Here is a 21,566-nt window from a genome sequence, read left to right on the forward strand (position 1 = left end):
TACGTGGAAAACTTTTAACAATTTTAAAATATATTGAGAGGAGAGAGTCGTGAGAGAGTCGTGAGGGAGTCGTGAGGGAGCCGCGGTCCCAAGACCAGAGGGAGCAGCCAGGCAAATCTATCCGATTGACCAGCGGGTACGCGTACAAATGAAAACGCGCGGCGTCGCCTTTCAGTGTTTATGTTTTTATTTATATATATATATATATGTATGTGTGTGTATATGTGTGTGTGTGTGTATATTTCTAAGGGTAGATATATGATGCACAAACAGCCGAGGCGAACTCCCGCTGTCCGCTCCCGGCGCCGGGAGGCGGGCCCGGCGCGGCCGCCCCGCCCCGCTGCGAGCACGTCCGGGTCGGGCGGTGCCGTGAGGGGAAGTTCGCGCTGCAGCGGCCCCGGCCCGGCGTGAGGCGGCCCCGGCGTGAGGAGGGTCCGGCGGGCCCCGCAGAGCAGTCGCCGACATGTCGCGGGGCTCCATCGAGATCCCGCTCCGGGACACCGACGAGGCGAGTGGGGCGCCGAGGGGCGGCGGGAGGGGGTGCGGGAGGACGGGCGGTCCGTGCCGGGGCGCTGTGCCCCGCAGTTGTGCCGCGGGGCTCGGGGGGCAGTGTCGCTGCTCTCCCTGAGGTGCCGGGGCCGCAGGTGAGTGAGTGTCCGGGGAAATTCTCTCCATGGGTTGTTCTGTCGGGTTTTTCGGGCCGCACTGTTTGTAAACAGCTTGGCGCTCCTCAAACAGGCAGGGCAGCGGGTCCTCCGGGTAAAGTTACTTCAGCGTGGGTTTAGAAACTTACTGAAGTTTTCTGTATTTAAGGTAGGCTATCATAAGCCAAGGTTAAAAATATTAAAGAGAAGTGTTTGGAAATTTCCAGGGTGTTACGAAGTTTGAAGTCAAGTCATTCCATAGCAGATGCTAAAGGAATAGTGTAGCTAAGTAAGTTATTGAAACATACCACTTACAGGCTGAAGAATATTCTCTGTGAACATATGCATCCACACTCTTTTATATATATTTTTGTGTGTGTATATGTGTTTGTGTATATACACCATACATATACTTATATGTATTTATACATATACATACATGTATATACATATGCCATACATATATATAGAAACAAATTTTCACGTGACTGCCGTTGAATTTTTAAGTCTCACAAAGGTACTTCGTGGATTTTTACATGCTGGAGGGCTTTTTGTTCTGTGACAGAAATTTCTGTGTGAGGTGTCGACATGAGTAGTTGATCATGGTGCTGCTCTTCAAGTTATGCCTGGGACTACGTAGATCCTGAAGTTTGAATTAATCACTAAAGATTGCTTTAAAATACTACTTCTCTTTCCCCCACCCTTTTTTAACTTTCCTTTTGTGTTCGCTGAGTTGGTAGTATACCTATTTCTCATTAATAATTGTATTGGTTCATGGATGAGTGTATTGTCCTAATTTAAAAACATTATTTTCTGTTCAAACAGGAGGTACTGTGCAAGACAAAACTGAAATTAACGATAGTGGCAGAAATATTTTTCCTAGTACTCTAAAGTCTTGCATAAACAAAGCTATAAGCCCATATAAATTGGATTGCTTAAACTCAGCCTAGAGAGGAGTCCCTGCTTTGGTAATCAGGGTACAAGCTGGGGTACAGCAACTGTGCCTCTTCCTTGCTGTAAAAATCACTTAACATAGAGGACTAATATTAAAGGTAGCGTGACTGAGTAGCAGGTGAACTAACAGGCAGTTAAACTGTGTTCCCAAATATCTCGCATGGGTAGTATCTGTTCTTTTTTCCTCGTTTTTAGTATCAGAAGAGTGGATCAACATGGGAAGACAGACTTGCAAAACAATCTTTGCATGATGAAAAGTTGATGTTGTTTACTGATGATGACTGCAGTTGGGAATTTTCAGAAATTTAGTTGTTTCAGTAGTTCTTAATTTCCTTGGGCATTAAGAGGACTTTACAAAATGTCAGGACTCTGAGATAGGCCTTGGGTATTGACCCTTGGACATCTCATGATTTTGACTCTGTCCCAGATCTTTGTATTACCTGTAGGAAAAGTTTTAGAAACTCAGCAGTGTGCAGTCAAGTTGGTTATTAGCTGAACTGTAAAAATTCCAAGCCTGAGGTCCATAGTGAAAGATGTTGAGTTATCTTCTTTGCTTATTCTCCCTGACTGGTATTCCAAACACTGGGTTGTCTTCTCTGTGATGTTTCTGAGAGGCTGTCTTTGTCTTGGACAGAATACATTACCTTATCTCCTCCTTCTTTGTCCACAACCTTGTCTAAACACAACCAATTATTTATGTGTTGTGCTCTGAAATGTCCAGCTTCCTTTGAGCTCAGCGATAGATAATATTATTAATGTTTTGTGAAAAGATAATCTGTACTGTTTGGTTCTAGGTTATCGAGCTTGACTTCGATCAGTTGCCTGAGGGTGATGAAGTGATAAGTATCCTGAAACAGGAGCACACCCAGCTGCACATATGGATTGCCTTAGCGGTAAATAAATATACAAATTGTATATTTAAATATTATATTCATGTAACAATAATAATTTCCACTTCCTTACTTTTATGGCCAGTGATAACTGAATTCCGAACAGGAACTTAATGGGGTCATTCAGTCCCTGACTCAAAGCCTGATATTTCTGATTTGACACATGCATATTAAGATCCTAATTTCATTCTTTTTTTCATGCAGTGCTGCTTGAGGCTTACTTTCTGAGATTTTTTTTTTTCATCAGCCCTTAGTTTTCCTGATTTGTGCCTCTGCTTATGCACTTCATAAAAAAGGAGGGGGTGGTATCTATACTATGGAAAGTGTTTTAAAGTGGTGAGTCACTGGAACAGGTTGCCCAGAGAAGCTGTGGATGCCCCATCCCTGGAAGTGTTCAAGGTTGGATGGAGCTCTGAGTAACCTGGTCTAGAGATAGATGTCCCTGCCCATGGCAGAGGGGTTGGAAGTAGATGTTCTTTATGATTCCTTCCAATCCAAACCATTCTGTGATGCTATGACAGAAAAATATTTGGCGTTCTCAGAATGCCTTTGTCTGATGTTCCCTACATTTACATCTGTTTTATCCCTGCATACTGGAAAAAGAACCTTGTGACACTAAAGCTATGTTATGTGCTTGCTGGGGTAGCATTGTGTGTTGAAACTGTGTGTTTCCTAGCTGGAATACTACAAGCAAGGGAAGACAGAAGACTTCGTGAAGCTGTTGGAAGCTGCACGCATAGATGGCAACTTGGACTACAGAGACCACGAGAAGGATCAGATGACATGTCTGGACACTCTGGCAGCCTACTATGTGCAGCAGGCTCGGAAGGAGAAGAACAAAGACAACAAGAAGGAACTCATTACACAGGCTACCTTGCTGTACACTATGGCTGACAAAATCATCATGTACGATCAGGTAAAACCAAAATCTGCTTAAAAAAATCCATATTTGTAAATTATTTAGTTATTATAAAGAGAGCAAGTATTGATTCACTAAAGGGAAGATGGAATCACAGAATAATAGATGGGTTGGAAAGGACCTCTGAGGTCATCAAGTCCAACCCCTGACCCACTACCGCTGCGGTTACTACCCCGTGGCACTAAGTGCCATATCCAGTCTCTTCTTAAATAGCTCCAGGGACAGAGAATCCACCACTTCCCTGGACAGCCCATTCCAATGCCTGATTCTCCTCTCTGTAAAGAATTTCTTCCTAATATCTGACCTAAACCTCCCCTGGCACAGCTTAAGACCATGCCCTCTTGTCTTACTGATAGCTGCCTGGGAAAAGAGACCGACCCCTACCTGGCTACAACCTCCTTTCAGGTAGTTGTAGAGAATGATGAGGTCTTGTGCCCTTCACCAGCCTGGTTGCTCTTCTCTGGACTTGCTCCAGCACCTCAGTATCCTTCCTGAACTGAAAGGCCCAGAACTGGACACAGTTCTGAGGAGCTGCTCAGGCTTTAAAGTCTTGGTGTAGTACATGTAAGCAAAACTTTTAAGAATCTAAAATGTGTGTGGTGCCAGCAGGAATGATTATCTCAAGCTTGACACACATGATAGAACTACTTTGGTCAACTTTTGGGGGTTCAGAAAGAAGAATTTATTGTTACTCTTTTGCTTGATAACATGTGAACTTTAGAAGGGATGATAAAGACCCTTTTTGTTTTATTTTTCTGCTGATATAAGAGAAATCAATTAATCGTAGCAAGCATTATAGTGTAGCCAGTTAATCTTTCCTGTAGTCCAGACTTCATATTTTACAAAGATAAATGTGTTGCAAATTTTTTTTTCTTGCTTAGAATCACTTGTTGGGAAGAGCCTGCTTTTGTCTGCTTGAAGGGGATAAGATGGACCAAGCTGATGCACAATTCCACTTTGTGCTCAACCAGTCTCCAAATAATATTCCTGCCCTTCTCGGTATGAGTTTATGTGTATTTGTAAGAACCTGGTCTTTGGAGTTGAGTTTTGAAATGGATTATGTACCTAAGAGGGGTCATATGTGAGTAATCTAAGAAAGAGTTGTCTGGATTTTCTGTTAGTTTTTAACTGTAACTTTTGAAAATTGGCACAGTTTACTGAATAGTATTTGTGCTTCTGGTTTATAACTGCTTTGTTTTTATTTGTGGTTTATCCATAACAGGTAAAGCATGCATTTCTTTCAACAAGAAAGATTACAGAGGAGCCCTTGCCTACTACAAGAAAGCACTGCGTACCAATCCAGGTTGCCCAGGTAAGGCAGAAGGTATTTACTACTGGAAATATTTGCAGTCCTTGCAAACTACGTAGATTCAAAGGGCGTTTTTGTGGGTTTTATCTGTCAGACAAAACCCAACCTTCATTATAGGGGAGTTCAGGTGTTCATTGACTTGAAATATTTCTTAGTTGTTAGAGAAAGAAATTGTCTTTAGGAAAATACTCTTCTTTTTTTCTAAGTGTTACCTTTTAAAGACCTATTAGAAAATGAGAAGTTGTATGGGGAGGAAACTATTCAAGACTCCTGGAAAATTTGTCTGTGAGCTCTTGGCATAAGCATTCAGAAATGATGTATCAATAATGAAACAAGACATGGAAAGCAGAATTCTACCTTTAGTGCACGATGTGAGTTTTCCTGGAATTGTGTTGTTTTCCTTATGCAAAAATCTGGGAAAGCAATGGGTGACAGCTGTAAAAGTGATACATGTGATTTAGATACATTAGTTCAAGCTATTTACATTAGGGTCATAAATACTAAAAGTCTCTTGAGAGATATGCTATATTTTGCCATAACCTTTCTGAAAAAGGGGTTTGTTACAAAGTTGTTGTGTGTTCTGTGGTCTGCTTTAGCATAAGAATCATTGCTGCAAAAGTGCATTTAGAAATGCAAACCTTACTTTTCAAGAAACATCTTTCCTTCGCTCCCCTTTTTCATACAGATACGGATTTGAAATTGCTGTTTATAAATGTTTGTATTCTTAGGTCACAAGCAGTCTGAAAGGGCAATACAATGTAAATTTTATGTATTAGTCTATCTGTACATGGTCATGGAAGATAGAGGATGATAAACAGCATTTTTATTAGCAGTGAATCACTTGGTCATTTGAGGAGAAATGCCTGCTAACTTAGGCATTTTTTGAATTTTCTAAAGGCCTTATGGTCTTGGGTGAACTTAACCTGCCTGAGAAATTTCCAACCCTTTCCTCTGATGAATTTTAATGCTTTTCTCCATTATTTTTGAATACATTTCCATAAACTAGGTTTTTATTTGTTTAGTATCCAAGTCTTTGGGAGCTAGACCAACATTCTGGGGTGTATGAAGAAATAAAGTCTTACTAATATGTTCAAGTTTTGTGGCCAAGCCTGGGAGGCGACTTTAAAAACTGCAAATCGACACATGGCTTTATAGGTTTTCAAAAGTTCTGCTTTCACTTTGTTTGATGTCCAGATTGTAAAAATAAAGCCATACAGTTGAAACTTTGGGATTCTGAGTGGTGTCCTCTTGTTCCCTAGCCGAGGTCCGCTTAGGGATGGGCCACTGCTTCGTGAAGCTGAACAAGCTGGAGAAAGCTCGCTTGGCCTTCAGCAGGGCCCTGGAGCTCAACTCCAAGTGCGTGGGGGCCTTGGTGGGACTGGCTGTTCTGGAACTCAATAACAAGGAGGTGGGTCTGACTTAGCAAGAAGCCATGCAGGAATCCTTCTCAGCTGAAAAAGCAAAATTTTTATCCCATGAAATGTAGTTGAGTTTTTAAAATGAGTAGCAACTTTTTTAATTAAATGATTTTAGGTCTGTGTCACTGTGGAATGATATTATAGATATGTACTTGTGATGTGAGCAGCACATTCTGAAGAGCTTTCTTCTGTTGTTAAAAATCTTCAACTCTGTTATTAATAGAGGTGTTAACTACAAAAAAGCAGTGTTAGATTAACTGCTTTAATTAAAATGATCAAAATCCATGGTGAGATATGTGAAGGAAGGTCAAGGTAAAATATATATATTCCCTGGGCTTTAAGGAGCATAAACTTTCAAACAGGTTTTAAAGTTATAATTAGTTAACCTTGGCATGAATGCCACATGGTAAACCAAAGAGTAGGCAAGCAGAAATTTTAATTGGACTGATGAAACTATGATAAAGTGGTGATCCTACCTCTCTAGATATTGTATCCCTAGAAAATACATATGCTCATATAGCTTAATTGGGGTCATAACTTCCTGAGTGTTTATTAACCATCTCAGATATTATCAGTGGAGGATGAGACCTTTAAGTGTTAAAAAAAATAAAAATTGTTACAAAATTGTATGTTACTAAAATCTGTAGAAAACTTAGTTCCCTAGAAAGATCTTTTGTTAGCACAGAATGTCTGAAAATCTCTTTGTTTACTACATCATGGGTGAAAAGTATAACTGTTGAGACTTCCATAAAGAATCGAAAAAATGTCGACATGAGAATTTTCTTTCCTAAAACTACAGAGAGAACCAAAAATATTCTAAAGTCAGATTTTAATAAATAATTCCATGGATGAGAAACTATTGAAACTTAGAATCTTCTATTTCTTTTTCCTAAAGACCTTTTGACTGAAGTCGAGGGCTGAGCCCACTCATCTTAAGCTTCAAAAAGCTGTGATTAAAAGCTGAGCCACTCAAATACGTTTTGTGTTCTTTTTAAGCAACGTATCATTTATGCATTACTTCTAACTCTTTTCACCACTCCTACTGCAAAATTGGTGTAACATTGAAGAGCTGACACAGGGGAGGGAGAACATTTTGTCTGGGGAAAAGATTCTCTCTGAGTAGCAAACTAATTGACATATTTTTTGTGCTTGGATATTTCTGATGTTTCTCCCTCCTAGATGATGTTATGATGTGAAATCAGGGTTGAGATCACACTGTGTTCTCATTGAGGTCTGTCTGATCTCTGGTTTTCTTAAATGAAAGTGCTGAGGAGCCTTGAGACCTCTACCCATCTATTAAATTTTGTTGAATTTGGGCATGAGACTCAAATTATCAGAGAACTCGGACATATGCACAGTGTTATTATAAAACCCCTTTGCCTTTGAAAATTAAACCAGGAATGTTTCAATATCTCTTAATCCAGGTATGTTGTTATGCTAGGTTTGGAAAGGTAGTGCCTTTTCAAATTGACATTTTTTTTTTTTTTTTAGCTGCCTTCATCTTCTATCTCAACCTCATAAAGCCTAATCTGTTCAATAAGAAGCCTTTCTGCTAATAATAATTGCCAAGTAAAGCACAGATGTTAGATGATTGCTAGATACCATTCTTGGTGTTTCACTTCGGAAATAAAAACAATTTCAACTGATATGCTTGTGATTCAGGTTTCATGAGTATTCTAAATAAAGAGCAATTTTTTATCCATTACAGATTTGAAATGGTAGGTAAGTCAAATTTTTACCCATGGAAAACTTTCTTTAAAGTGTGAAGTTTCTTTAAGAAAGAGTAAGTTATGATATTCCCATGTAAACACTTCAAACTTCACAGTTTAAAATTAGAACTAATTTGAACATGAAAATATTTCCACTGTTGAGCAAGTTGGGTAAAACGTTGAAACCTAAAGCAAACAGGCACTGGGGACACTGAACAGTAGAAGGAGCAGAGGGAAGGCTGTCAGGCTGTGAGTGTGAAATGTCAAAAGGCATCAAGACTATGTCCTGCATTTTTGTGGTTTTTTTTTTTTTCTTAGAAAGTCTTGCTCTACTTTTTTTCCATCCTCGTATGGTATCTTCATTTCCCCTTTTCCACCTGTATGCTGCAGGGAGAAAAAACTGGTAGCTGAACTTGCTTTCTTCTGTGAGCTCAGTGTGGTTGTGTCAGAACTCCTGCAGGAGCCTAGACTGAAGAGTAGCTTTGAAGTTGTTAATAAGATACAGCTACTGAGGTGCTGCTGATACCTGTCAATATTTCATTTAGGCTGATTCCATCAAGAATGGTGTTCAGCTCCTCTCCAGGGCTTACACAATTGACCCCAGTAATCCAATGGTGTTGAATCACTTGGCTAATCACTTCTTTTTCAAGAAGGTAAGAGATCTGTGAAATTTTACAGTTAAATACTTGTTAACCTCTGAGCAGCAAGAATTCCAGTGTTAGATTCAGTCTCATTGTAGTGGTGCCTAATATGGAACTGTTAATCTAGATGGACAAGTATAAAGTTTTTGATCTGAATTTTGTATAAACCTTTCTCAAGAAAACCAAGAAAAGGTACACTTATTTCTGAAGTCAAGGTCACCTTTGTGTTCTGAATGGCTTTTGTTGTTTGGGATTTTTTTCTGGTTGGTTAGTTGGGTTTGGACAGTTTATTTGGTTTTTTCCTCCCTTCTCACTCTTTCATGCTTTAAAATATGAAATAGAGAAAAGTAACAGTTAAAACTAAATCTGTTGTTATTTAGTCAGTGCTGTGACTAAAGCTTTGCTGTATTTTCCAGCTATCCATGCTTAAATAATAAACCATAAATAAAGTGAAGGCTTTCCAATTTCATCTAACTTCCTTTTTTCCAGGACTATGGTAAAGTACAGCACTTGGCTCTCCATGCTTTCCATAATACAGAAGTGGAAGCAATGCAGGCAGAGAGCTGTTATCAGCTGGCAAGATCTTTTCATGTTCAGGTAGGGCAGTTTTTAAAAGCACCCTTTGAGCTTATACTTAAAAAATCTGTGTTATGAAAGTTCATACAAAGGTTACCTCTAAAAACACTTAACTGTTCTTCATTTAATTCTTTTTAATTAGGAAGATTACGATCAAGCTTTCCAGTATTATTACCAGGCCACTCAGTTTGCCTCCTCTTCTTTTGTACTTCCATTTTTTGGATTGGGTCAAATGTACATTTATCGAGGGGACAAAGAGAATGCATCCCAGTGCTTTGAAAAAGTTTTGAAAGCCTATCCTAACAATTATGAGACTATGAAAATCCTTGGATCTCTTTATGCAGCTTCAGAAGACCAGGAGAAACGGGATATTGCGAAGGTGAGTTTTGCTTCTGCCACTGTCTTACTTTTGCATGTAAGAGTTGAACTTGGGGGTCAGACCTGAAATCAAACTGCTCTTTAAGGTGCATAAAACTTGGAGTTAGTTGGCTGTAGGTATGGAATATTTCATATGGGCTGTCCTGAGAGATCCTCCTGTCTGTGAAGAGCCAAAACTTCTGGACAGAACTGAGACTCCACTGGGCTCCAGCTAAAGCATGTCCAGGAATTTAGAGGATCCCCAGCTTCATGTTTGATATTATGGTATTGTTACAATTGGGACTTAGTACTGTGGAAAGGGCAGAATTCTTCCCACATCTGTTCAAATTCTTTGAAGGTGGTAAGTTAGCTTGTGATTTCCTGAAGACAGCGAATTAGCTGGTGGTTTCCAGAAAACACTTCTCTTGGCTTATGTGGAAGCACAGTTGTGCTTTTTTTGAATGAAAGGTGCTTAAAATCTAATGTTGGGTAAATAAAAATGCAAAAAATACTAGACATCACTTCTCTAGCTTCTCATGTTGGTGTGATTAGTTTCTTTTTCTCTAAGACTTGAAGCAGGTGTTCTGTTCCACAGAAAAACAGAATAATGAAGGAAGGAAACTAATGCAGGGTTTTTTTTTACTAAATTGTGCAACTGGTTATGCTGTTTTCTCCTGCCATGTGGTATATCTTTCTGTTAAGGTTAATGCCTTTACTCTTTCTTTTGATTTTATTTCCATTTATTTAAACTGATGGTGTGTTTACAAAGTGGCATCATTATTTTCTGCTGTTTTTCAGGGACATTTAAAGAAAGTCACAGAACAGTATCCTGATGATGTAGAGGCGTGGATTGAACTAGCCCAGATTCTAGAACAGACTGATATACAGGTATTACTAATACACAACTGGGGAATTGCAGGAGTGCTTTTCATAAGAGCACGTAGAGCTCATTCTCTCATTTTCTCATGCCCTTTCCCTCCCTTTGTCCAGGGTGCCCTGTCAGCCTATGGAACAGCCACTCGCATTCTGCAAGAGAAAGTGCAGGCGGATGTCCCGCCAGAGATCCTGAATAACGTGGGTGCTCTGCACTTCAGGCTGGGCAACCTCGGAGAAGCGAAGGTGTGCAGTTCCTCAGGGCCCGAACTGAGTTTCTTGATCAGCCAGAACTCTTCCTTTACGAGAAGTGTTTCACTCCTCCTCTCTTTCTGTACTTCAGAAATACTTTCTGGCATCCCTGGATCGTGCGAAGGCAGAAGCGGAGCATGACGAGCATTACTACAATGCCATCTCCGTGACAACGTCCTATAACCTTGCCAGGCTCTATGAGGCCATGTGTGAATTCCACGAGGCGGAAAAGCTGTACAAAAACATTTTAAGAGAACATCCTAATTATGTTGATTGTAAGGAGCATTTGGTATTTTAGTTCCACAGTTGTTCTTATAATACCCAAAATCTTCCTGTTCAGTGTCTTCTGGTCTCCTTATATCTGTCTTCCCTTTCCATTGTTTTGGGACCTGCTTACCAACCTGCTGTTTTCCCCACTGGTTTGTTTTCTCATTGTTTCTCATTGTTTGCATCATTCCTGTATTCCAATCTCCAGCTTTAAACCTTCTAAATATTAGTAAATCATACTGTACTCCAAAAATTCAGCAAAATTAGCTGCTCTAGACTGGCATGCTTTTGCCCACTTGCTCCCCCAGGCCCACTAGACCTGTAGCTTTTTGATCACCATTATGGATGGACGTTCCTCTTCACGTGGTGTGTCTTGTTTTGAGCAGAATATGAAAGGTGTCTTAGTGTTTGCTGTCCTCAGCCCATCAAGAAAAAGATTGCTTTTGAAATTTTGAAATATTTCCTTTGTTCAAGATGACTTTGAGCTGTTCCCTGATTTTTTATTTTCTGTTTTTATTTTTAGGCTACTTGCGCTTGGGAGCTATGGCCAGGGATAAAGGAAATTTCTATGAGGCTTCTGATTGGTTTAAAGAAGCACTTCAAATAAATCAGGTTTGTAACCCTCTAAGTGTTTAAAGTTAAAACACTTGAAATACCAAGTTAAATTTTAATTTTCCTTTTGTTGTGTTTTTATTTTGTTTGTTCACATAAGCTAGGGGAAGAAGAGAGAACTACCAGAATCTGCTCTCTACGTGTTTTGTTTGCTGTTTTCTTCTTTAAGATGGAATTCTGTTTAAGAAAAATAGCACTTTAGACTTGGAAAAGTAATCTTGCAAAGGAAAACAGTGCTCTTGCAACTTACAGTGAGTTTTTATTTAGGACCATCCGGACGCTTGGTCTCTGATTGGCAACCTTCATTTGGCTAAACAAGAGTGGGGTCCAGGACAGAAGAAATTTGAAAGAATATTGAAGCAGCCCTCCACACAAAATGATACTTATTCCATGCTGGCTCTTGGCAATGTCTGGTTGCAGACTCTTCATCAACCCACAAGAGACAGAGAAAAGGTAATGGGCATCTGTCTGCCCTGTGTGTGTGTTTGCTGATTTAAATTTTGGACACTGTTTACTATTCAGAGCCTTTTCTTGATGCCTGTTTGGCACCTTACAGGCCATGAAACTTCTGAGTAGATCTTTTAATTCCCCATTAGAAAAGTGAGTGACCAATTGGGGGTGTTTCTTTCTGCAGGAGAAACGTCATCAAGACCGTGCATTAGCGATCTACAAGCAAGTGCTCAGAAATGATCCAAAGAATTTGTATGCTGCCAATGGCATAGGTGAATATTAGACTCTAGTTTTCCTTCAGAGGTGATCAGATTTTTATGTTTTATGCTTTAATATATAATTGGTTTTTGGGGGCCTGAACCCTCTGTAGTGGAGCACAGGAAGTGGCAGCTATGTCAGTTTTTGATGGGGAGCTTTATTCAGGCAGTATTTAGTTCTCTTTGGTAGGCGTACACAGCACATGAACCTGGAAGCTTACACTGGACATATTACTTTCCTCTTAGGAGCTGTCTTGGCACACAAAGGATATTTCCGTGAAGCTCGTGATGTGTTTGCCCAAGTGAGAGAAGCGACAGCAGATATCAGTGATGTGTGGCTGAATCTGGCACATATCTACGTGGAGCAGAAACAGTACATCAGTGCTGTGCAGATGGTAACACCTCCTGACTGAACTATGGAATATGTTAGATGACTTCTGGGTTTTTCTCTGACATGGCAGCTGTGAAAGTTTCTGATCAATATCTTAACAAGTTCTAGGTCTGTTTCTAACCCGCTCTTGGCTGTCAAGTCTAGATTTAAAAGCAAACTGCCAAATGTGGGTTAAGGGTAACAAAGCACCTACTGACTTTTGCACTGTTTATTTTTTTGTAGCAGAGTTCAAACATAGTTGGGAATTTTGGTTTTGGAAGTAATTATTAGTCAGAGAGGTTTCAGTCAGTGTAGTTACTGTACGTGGTTTTCATTCAGATGTTACTGAAGTAAAGAAATACAATTTACTGCTGGGATTTTTTTAAAAGCAACAGTTCCTGTTTTTGTTCTTGCAAATGACTGCATGAAGAACATTTAGGGCCATCTGAAAAGCTGACTGTGCCATAATTTCTCTCACCACAGTTAGCATCAGTAGGTAATTCATGCTGGAGGAAATCTGTTGAAGTCAGCTAGTTTGACCTGCTCAAGCAAGCGAACTTTCAAGTATCAACCAACCCTAACTAAAGTGACTCAGTTGATCAAAAGCATACAAGTAAGCTTAAAAAACCCATATGCTGGACAGCACAGAAACTCAAACTTATGTCATTAAGATTGAGTCCACATTGAGGCTTGAAAATACTTAATTCAGAGCTGTTCTGAAGCTTTTTGTGATGCTTAATAAGGAAGCGTTACTGGGCCTTTCTTACCTCATCAAGACCTCAGTGGTCACTGTCCTCCACTGAACAAGCTTGTTAACTTAACAAGCTTGAACATATTAACATGCAAACATGACCATCTTCATTCTCTTGTGTTTGAATTGGGTCTGTTTTCTTAACACTCTATTTTTATTGCCAAAAACCTTAATGGAAATCTAATTTTAGCAGTTGTTTAAGCAGTGAATCACAGTAGCAAACTGGATATGACTTTCACCTTCTGATTTGTGAGGAAAAAATATTTCACTCATTTGCTAATATATTTGAAATACGATGTTACTGGAAATGTGTGTATTTACTGTTTTATTGTTCCCTGGGTTCTGCTATGCAGTCAGAGTCTAAAATATGTGATTCTGGACTCAAAGGGTGATGAGTTGAATTTGCTAGCCAAGGTTACTGCAGGCATGACAATTACCCACTCTAAAGCACACAAATCCAAGGCAGACTTAAACTAAGTAATCAAAATCTTTGATGCTAAAGGTGAGAGACAACTGGGTGGTCACAACACAGTGGGATCCAAGAGTAGTAACTTCAACCACTACAGTTCAGTGCAGTTTCTGTATCTGAAGTGGAAATAAAACTTACTTTGTATTCCTTGCCTTCTTGGAGGTTTAGAAAGGGTGAATGATTGCTTGAGAAAAGAATATGTCAAACAGAAGGTGCTTGTTAGTGAAAAGGGTAGGTTTGGTAACTGTTTGAACCTTTTAATTCTAGACCCACGAAATCTGTAATAGCAAGCCATCTTTTGCACTCGACAGCAACTAATATCCCTTGGCACACTGAGTGCCTCGCTAGGTGGGCGGAACAAATCTGATGTTGAGTTATCTGAAAGGTGTGGGTTTCTTTTTAAACTCATTGCATCAGATATATGGGATTCCTACATTAGATATATTTCAACTTGTAAAATATCTTGTGTGAATAGAGAAAACAGGTCTTTGATTCCTCCCTCTGTACTGTGGAGAATATTTGAGTGGTCTTAAAATGAGTCACGTTGGTTAGACTTAATTACAATATGCATTTTAAGACCTATAGCAGCCTCCTGGGCTGCTACCAGTTTCTAGAAAATATGGGTACTTGCTATGGAATATGAGAAAAAGTTTTCTGATCATTAAAAAAGGAGGCATCCATGTAGCATAACACACTTCTCTAAAAAACAAAAAGTATATTAGCAGTAATGCGTTTTAGGAAGAGAAACATTTTCTGGAGTTAACTAACCAAAGTAACAAACCACTGCCACCTCTTACTTTGATTTTTTTTTTCCCCATTTCAGTATGAAAACTGCCTCAGAAAGTTCTATAAGCACCAAAATACTGAAGTCTTGTTATATTTGGCCCGGGCGCTCTTCAAATGTGGCAAATTACAGGAATGCAAACAAACCTTGTTAAAGGTACGACTCTAGAACATCATGTATCACAGAATAAATTACTGTAAGTTGATGTGTTTGTGTCTCTTTAAATTTGGTGCTCTGGGATTTAAATGATGGTGCTTTATTCTCTGGCTGTCATTTCAGTCCACCTCTGTTTCACACCGTACCTTATCTTAACGTGCTTTCTCACAGGCCAGGCACGTAGCACCAAGTGATACTGTCCTGATGTTTAACGTGGCTTTAGTGCTGCAGAGACTGGCTACCTCTGTCCTGAAAGATGAGAAGAGCAATCTGAAGGAAGTGCTGAACGCTGTGAAAGAGCTGGAGCTCGCCCACAGGTAAAGGTCGTTTAGTTCTAGTCATTATAATCTGTTTTGTCAATCTGGTTAGAAGAGCAGTCATCTATGAAGAACTGTGTGTAATTCCAACATTTCTGGTAGGAAAACAAAAGATTGGGCCTGACAAAACTGTGTATTCAGACGTGCTTCAGAGACCATTTTGTTTGAGCAGGTTTTATGTGTTTCTCAAAGGGTTTGAGCAGGTTTTATGTGTTTCTCAAAGGGTTTTGTTACTGCTACAGCCAAGATGCCCTTCTTCCTGGAAATGCCCAGTTGAAAAATATGTTGAAAATTATTCTATGACTTCAATACCTTTTTATGACTTCTTTCAAAGCAAACTATAAGGCTTAAAAGCAAACCTGTTTATGTTGTATAAGCCTAGTTAATGCCTGGCAGTCCCTGAAAACTAAGTTCAGCCTCCTGTTGGTAAGTAAAGCCCAAGTACTGTCATGGCTCAAGAACAGAAGTAGGTTTTAAAGTACATTTGAGATATTTTAGTTCTCTCAAAAAAACAAAACCAAATTTTAGGTGGATACCAATGTGATGAATGTGATCCAGTTGTCCCTATCCTTGAACAGAGCATTCAACCATTTATTGTGCTCCTTGGTGTTCCTGGTGTAGCTGGGGGATGCTTTGTGCATTCCTAGCTCTGCTGTTATGTGGAGCATACAAATTCTAACGTATATTTAGCAAGAAGCTTGGTATTTATTGTCTTGAAGAAGTTGCATGGGTTTATTTTTGCCTATTAACTCAAAACTTTTTGGAAAATACTCTCTGTAGTCTAAAACTTGAGCAAGGAATGATTTTATTCATACACACCAGAATCTGAGTTCAGTCCAGCACAAAAGCACTTGATTTGAAATGTCTCTGTGGGTATAGTGGAAGAAACTGGCTACCTTGAAGGTTAGAAAGTCATTTTCCTGTAAATGAGTTAGAGAAGCTTTTCAAAGCACTGATCCTCACAGCTTACCAATCTACTCAGAGGTTTGCTGTGTTTGCAAGGGCCTGTCCACTGAGTCAAGGAGGCTGTTCTGAAAGGATGTTTAAAAAATAAGTTTTCCTTCCTTTTCTTATGCTGAATTCAAGCATGTAAGCTGGGATAGATAAGGAATAAATCTCTTGGGGTCTGCAATGTACTTACTGGTTGGAGACAGTGAATGAGTTCTTAGAACTCTCTTCAGAATTTTTCCTCTCTAGAACTTGTTTTAAAATGTTTTAAATTTGGACAACTTCTGATGTATGTTTTATCTTTTGTATTAAAAGAGGCAGTCACAGAGGAAATTGGTGAGATTTCCTCATCTGTTGAGTTCTACAGGTTTGTAAGTCAGGAGTAAATGCTTTTGTTTTAAGGCATAAGTGCAATAAATATGCAAGTAATGCCATATTTTCTAAGTTTTATTTGTTGTTTTTTTTTCTCCAGGTACTTCAGTTACTTGAGTAAAGTAGGTGATAAGATGAGATTTGACTTGGCCCTCGCTGCTACAGAAGCCAGGTAAAAAACCAAAACCACAAACAATCCTCCTTTCAGATACCAAATGGAATATTTTGGCCCTTTTTTTGTATTAAAACTACATTTCAAAATTTCAACTGACAGTTTCTTAGAACAGCAGAAATACAAATGCAGGGTCACTCTCTATTACTATTTTCTTTGTTTCTTGTCCTTGCTTTCTACCATTTTTATGTGGTCTAAAACTGTCAACATGTGGTGTCTGCCATCAGCTGAAGTCTCCAAGCTTTAGTGTTCTGATAGCAAGTTTTCCATCAGTGAGTGCAGTGACACTTATTTAAACATTTCTACCTCTTGCTGTTTTGACTCTGAACAGAGTAATCCAACAACAGCTTTCCTTTCACGGAGACTTTCTGAGTGTGAATACTTGTGGGTCATGGGAAAGCTTTTGTTTTGCAGAGTAGTCTGCTTTAACTTTTGCTCAGGAGTGATGAGCTTGTACACAAGCCTACCCAAATTGGTCTCCTTGTAAGCTTTTTTTCTTAGGTTTTCACTCAGTATGACCTGTGCTTCATTTATTGCACATTCTTGTAAGGTTTCCATGGCCCTACACAAATGACATCTGTTGGCCATCGTGCCCTGCACATCTGAAATGGGTATCATTAAAGCATTCTGTGCAGAGAAGAAAATTTCAATATTGCAAGAAATACCATTTTAACATCAACTAAGAGGGTATTGAAAGCACCTTGCTTTAAAGTTTCATGCAGCTTGAACACTTTGTGCAGCCTTAACTCTTACACAACTGGGCTTTTTAAGCTAGAAGTTTGACCTACCTTCCTGATTAGGTTCGTTAGGATGTTGTGATTAAATATAAATTTTTAGTAACCGTACTTCTGAAACTATCCAAATTAGTTGGGATGATTCCTTTTATGTCTATGTATGGGTCTTCTGTATATGAATTGACTAAATTCCAAGTGTGAAGCCATATGTTCCGAAATTATACATTGCAAGATAAATCAGCCTCCTAGAAAGCGCTTCAGTTTACTCAAAAATCGGTGCTACTCTGTGCTATTTCAAGTAGCTTTCTGTTTTTCTTTACTGGGGATATGAAGGTAGTGTTGTGGTGCGTGCCCTTTATGATTTACCATTTCTTTTTGTAAATGTGTTTGCCACCTTCCTTCACCTGAGAACTCTGCTCGTTGCAGGCAGTGCTCGGACTTACTGAGCCAGGCGCAGTACCACGTGGCTCGGGCGCGCAAGCAGGATGAGGAAGAGAGGGAGCTGCGTGCAAAGCAGGAGCAAGAGAAGGAGCTGCTTCGCCAAAAGCTGCTTAAAGAACAGGTTTTATTCTGCTGAATTCTCTCTGTTACATTTTTTAAAGTATACTTAATTTTTAGGAAGCGTATACATTAACGACATGCGTGCTCCTGTTGCTCTGGGGTGGTACTTAATAGCGCTGTTTTTCTTAGTCGTAGCAAGTGCTAGCAGAAAATATTATAGCTAAGAGGTGATACTCACTCTGTCTTCCCCACAGCCTCAGAAATAGATTTTTTAGTTTTATAATGAAATTAAATATGTGTGCCAGAAGTTTTACCATCAAATGTCTGTACTGACAAAGGCTGGATGAGGAAGCAGTTGGTGCAACAGTTCTTTTGGACTTTGGCCTTCTCTACTGTAGCCTTTTAGAAACTCATTTTTTTTGGCCATGTTGATCTTCTGCTGTGACATAGGCTGTCAAAAAGCAATTTTCCAGTTTCTTGACAGCAAATAATTTTCCCCCTGTGATTATAATCACCACGATGCTGCAGGTAGAGCAGTAATGGTTGGTTTTCTCGATGTTTCAGGAAGAGAAGCGCCTAAGAGAAAAAGAAGAACAGAAGAAACTTCTGGAACAAAGAGCTCAGTATGTGGAGAAAACCAAGAATATTCTGATGTTCACTGGTGAAGTAGAAGGATCAAAGGAGAAAAAACGTGGTGGAGGTGGAGGCAGGGTAGAACAGATTTTTTTTTCTCTCTCTCTCTTTCTTTTTTTTTTCTTGTTTTTTAAATTAAATCTCCTTCACATTCCCCTTTTGACATATGGTCTCTTGCAGGAGCACGGGTTTTTAATTTCAGGTTCCTAGGCTCCACTGAGTGAAATTGCACAAGTTTAATACAAAAATGTAAAAATTGGAAGCTCCAACTTGAAAGTTCTGAGCATGGCGGCATCACTGAAGTCTGTTCAGTATGGTTGTTAAAATGACAGAGTAGTTTATTATGTGCAAGTTTGGGATCAGTTTCTAAATGATATCAAACTTGTGCCAGCTTTTGCATGATCTCTAGAAGGTCTGTGTTTTCATATCTTTCAAAACATGTTCAGATGAAGTGTCTCTTATGAATTGTTTTCTGGTAGCTCTGTAACCGGAAGGCACATAATAGGTTGTATTGTGTGTGTTTATTCCAGCGTTCCAAAAAAGGAGCAGGGGAATTCGATGAGTTTGTCAACGATGACAGTGATGAAGATCTACCCATATCTAGGAAGAAAAAGAAGAGGAAGGGCAGTGGCAGTGAACAAGATGGGGAAGAAGAGGAGGGTGAGAGAAAGAAGAAGAAGAGGAGGAGGTAGCTGATACTTTAATATTAGACTTCCCTGAGAAATAGTAGGGCTTTTAAGCATATTCTCATGCAGTCTTTCCTAACAGTTTAAAAATGAACTGTTGGCAAGAGGTCACATGATTAATTTTAATTTACACATGCACAGTCTAAAACAGCCACTCTGCAAAAGATGTACGAGTAACCCTTGATAAACTGGACATTTCTTTAATCTGATGTTTTTATATGTTTTTTGTAGGTTTTTTTGCAGTGTTACGTTCTCTGTCATATGAAATGTGTTTCTCTTTAAGGCCCCAGAAGGCAGACGAGGGGAGCGATGATGAAGAACACGAAAATGGCCCACGACCTAAAAAACGCCGTCCACCCAAAGCAGAGAAGAAGAAAGCTGTAAGTTAAACCCTAAACAGCTGCATCGCTTTCTAAATGGGCATTTGGAGTTCAGCATTACCCTAGTCAAAAGAGAGATTTATTAATGTTGAAAATTCCAACAAAACTTCTTGAAGCCAACTGCATTTGAGCTTATTTTTATCCTCCCCTATTGCTGTTGCTGCTTCAAGGATGAAAAGGATATTTCCAAAGCCGTCTAGAATTTAAGTGATAGTAAATGGAAAACTTTTTGAAAAGCATGTGTGGTTTTGTGAGTGTGTTTGTGTTTGGGCCCTGTGCTTTAACCAGCCACATGAACAAGCTTTATTTTCCCCCTGTACAGCCCAAACCAGAGCGTCTGCCTCCTTCAATGAAAGGAAAGATCAAATCAAAAGCCATCATTTCATCAAGTGATGATTCTTCTGATGAGGATAAACTCAAGATTGCTGATGATGGGTAAGAACCGTCATTAACTTTGTATGAACTGAGTTTCAGTGCAGGCCTTCAAGAGGAAATGCAGCGTTAATGAGATAACACAAAGGTAATGAGAACCCTTTCATTGTACTCACGTCCCATCACAGATTAGTTCCACTCATTCTTCTCATTCTTCTAGCACTAGCATTGCTCAAATGCTGCTGTCTCATTTTCATCTGAAGATAGGATAGCACCTTATAGCACCTCTTAATACCATTTTTCCTCTGTTTTTCCCTGCAGACATGCTCGAAATAGCAACAGTGATTCAGAGGAGGGGGAGCAGCAGCACAGCAAGCGCATTGTTTCTGACAGTGATTCCGACAACAGGAACAAGTCTGGCAGCGAGGCAGGCAGTCCCAGGAGGGCCAGTGTCCGTGCCTCCGAGGAAGAGTCTGACAGTGACAGGTCTCCCAGGAAGAGGAGGCGGTCGGAGTCGGAGCAGTCTGACAACGAGTCGGTGCAGTCGGGGAGGAGTCGCGGCTCCGGGGGCTCCGACAATGAATCTCGGCCGGCTTCTCGCAGCGCTGAGTCCGACAGGGAGTCTGAGAGAGCCTCTGACAACGAGGGTTCTGCCAGGGGATCCGGTAACGAGTCTGAACCAGAGGGATCCAATGAGGAGGGGTCTGAAGGTGGTTCAGATGACAGTGATTAGATCTGAATTACAGACCATCTTTTAAAAATGTTCGTGTAAATATATTCCAGTTATAGGGAAAATGCAATTTTTATATTTGAAAACTGTGATTTAAAAAACCCTTAATGTTTTAGTAAGGTGTTGTGAGACCTTCGTGTGATTCTCTCTATTAGTTACTAATGGATGTTTCTCTAAGTTGGCTTCTGGTGTATTCCTAATTTGAAACTGCTGTAGATGCACAGAGTCCCTGTCCTGTAGTCAGCACGCCAAAGACGGAATGCATTTAAAAGCTATGGAACATAAAATCTCTGTAGGTGGCTCAGTGTGGCTAAAACCGTGTTCTCTGCCTATACATGCATAGATGGATCTTAAAAGTCCTACCAGATGGGACAAAGAACTGTGGATATTTATCTTTTTCCTCCTTCTGAGTAAAAGTCAGTAGGGAGGTTTTTCTTACTTTCTATGAAGAATAAATGTGCCATGGTGTGACTCTTTATGTTTCCAAGAGGTTTTGTTCTTTTGCTTCTGTTTTTGTGTTAGATCAGCTGAAAAGATGCAGATCTTAAATTTTATGAACTAGCAATGCAGATGTAGATGGAATATTTAAATTGGCAGGTAAAAACATTTGAGAGAACTCTGTATTGCTTGAGAAGGGTAAAGCTGCCAGTGTCACAATAAACTGTTCCTGCTTATTTGCTTGGAGTTGTTTATTTTGCCCCTCAAAAGGTATAAGCAGAAGATGTGAAAATGTTAAATTTGACAAAGGAGTCTGTTTTGAGGAAGTGGTCTTAACTGTATTTTAGCTTAAGTATGTGGCTTTTGGAATTAAGTCCTTTCATATGGCATGTTCAGGAATAACAGTGACAAATTGCTGTGTTGTAGACTAAGGTAAATCTGATTTCTCTCTGCAGTTCTTTATTTTGTACCAGTGCAAAGAAATCTTTCTTTTTAAAATCGGTCATCAGGTTCCTATGTTAACCATTTGCTAAGAGAAGATTATGCAGACCTGGATATGTATCACTGCCAGTTTTAAGAGACTGTATAGCCTAAAGTATGGTGCTTTGTTTTCAGGAGTTCTGGA

At 39.6% G+C, this 21,566-nt stretch overlaps 1 protein-coding gene across 1 annotated transcript; it reads left to right on the forward strand.

The window, feature by feature from the left end:
• The first annotated feature begins 359 nt into the window (after positions 1 to 359).
• Positions 360 to 21,177, forward strand: CTR9 (CTR9 homolog, Paf1/RNA polymerase II complex component). The gene is made up of 25 exons (XM_050335974.1): positions 360 to 508; positions 2,393 to 2,491; positions 3,165 to 3,404; positions 4,289 to 4,406; positions 4,630 to 4,719; positions 5,976 to 6,124; positions 8,389 to 8,496; positions 8,974 to 9,081; positions 9,203 to 9,439; positions 10,216 to 10,305; positions 10,408 to 10,536; positions 10,634 to 10,817; positions 11,333 to 11,421; positions 11,689 to 11,874; positions 12,056 to 12,143; positions 12,375 to 12,523; positions 14,542 to 14,658; positions 14,830 to 14,975; positions 16,396 to 16,467; positions 17,628 to 17,763; positions 18,267 to 18,413; positions 18,866 to 19,023; positions 19,305 to 19,401; positions 19,724 to 19,836; positions 20,095 to 21,177. The coding sequence occupies exons 1-25, from the start codon at positions 464 to 466 to the stop codon at positions 20,504 to 20,506; spliced, it is 3,507 nt and encodes a 1,168-aa protein (XP_050191931.1). The 5' UTR covers positions 360 to 463; the 3' UTR covers positions 20,507 to 21,177.
• The last annotated feature ends 389 nt before the right edge of the window (positions 21,178 to 21,566 follow it).

Source organism: Myiozetetes cayanensis, unplaced genomic scaffold (assembly GCF_022539395.1).
Source record: "Myiozetetes cayanensis isolate MyiCay16 unplaced genomic scaffold, myiCay2020 scf6-25, whole genome shotgun sequence".
Taxonomy (NCBI): domain Eukaryota; kingdom Metazoa; phylum Chordata; class Aves; order Passeriformes; family Tyrannidae; genus Myiozetetes; species Myiozetetes cayanensis.

Bases quoted from the DNA above. Each gene is read 5' to 3' on its own strand.
- CTR9 (XM_050335974.1), top strand. From the start codon at position 464: ATGTCGCGGGGCTCCATCGAGATCCCGCTCCGGGACACCGACGAG. The intron at 10,537-10,633 runs GTGTGCAGTTCC...TCTGTACTTCAG, and splicing joins GCAACCTCGGAGAAGCGAAG to AAATACTTTCTGGCATCCCT. The intron at 18,414-18,865 runs GTAGAACAGATT...TGTTTATTCCAG, and splicing joins GTGGTGGAGGTGGAGGCAGG to CGTTCCAAAAAAGGAGCAGG.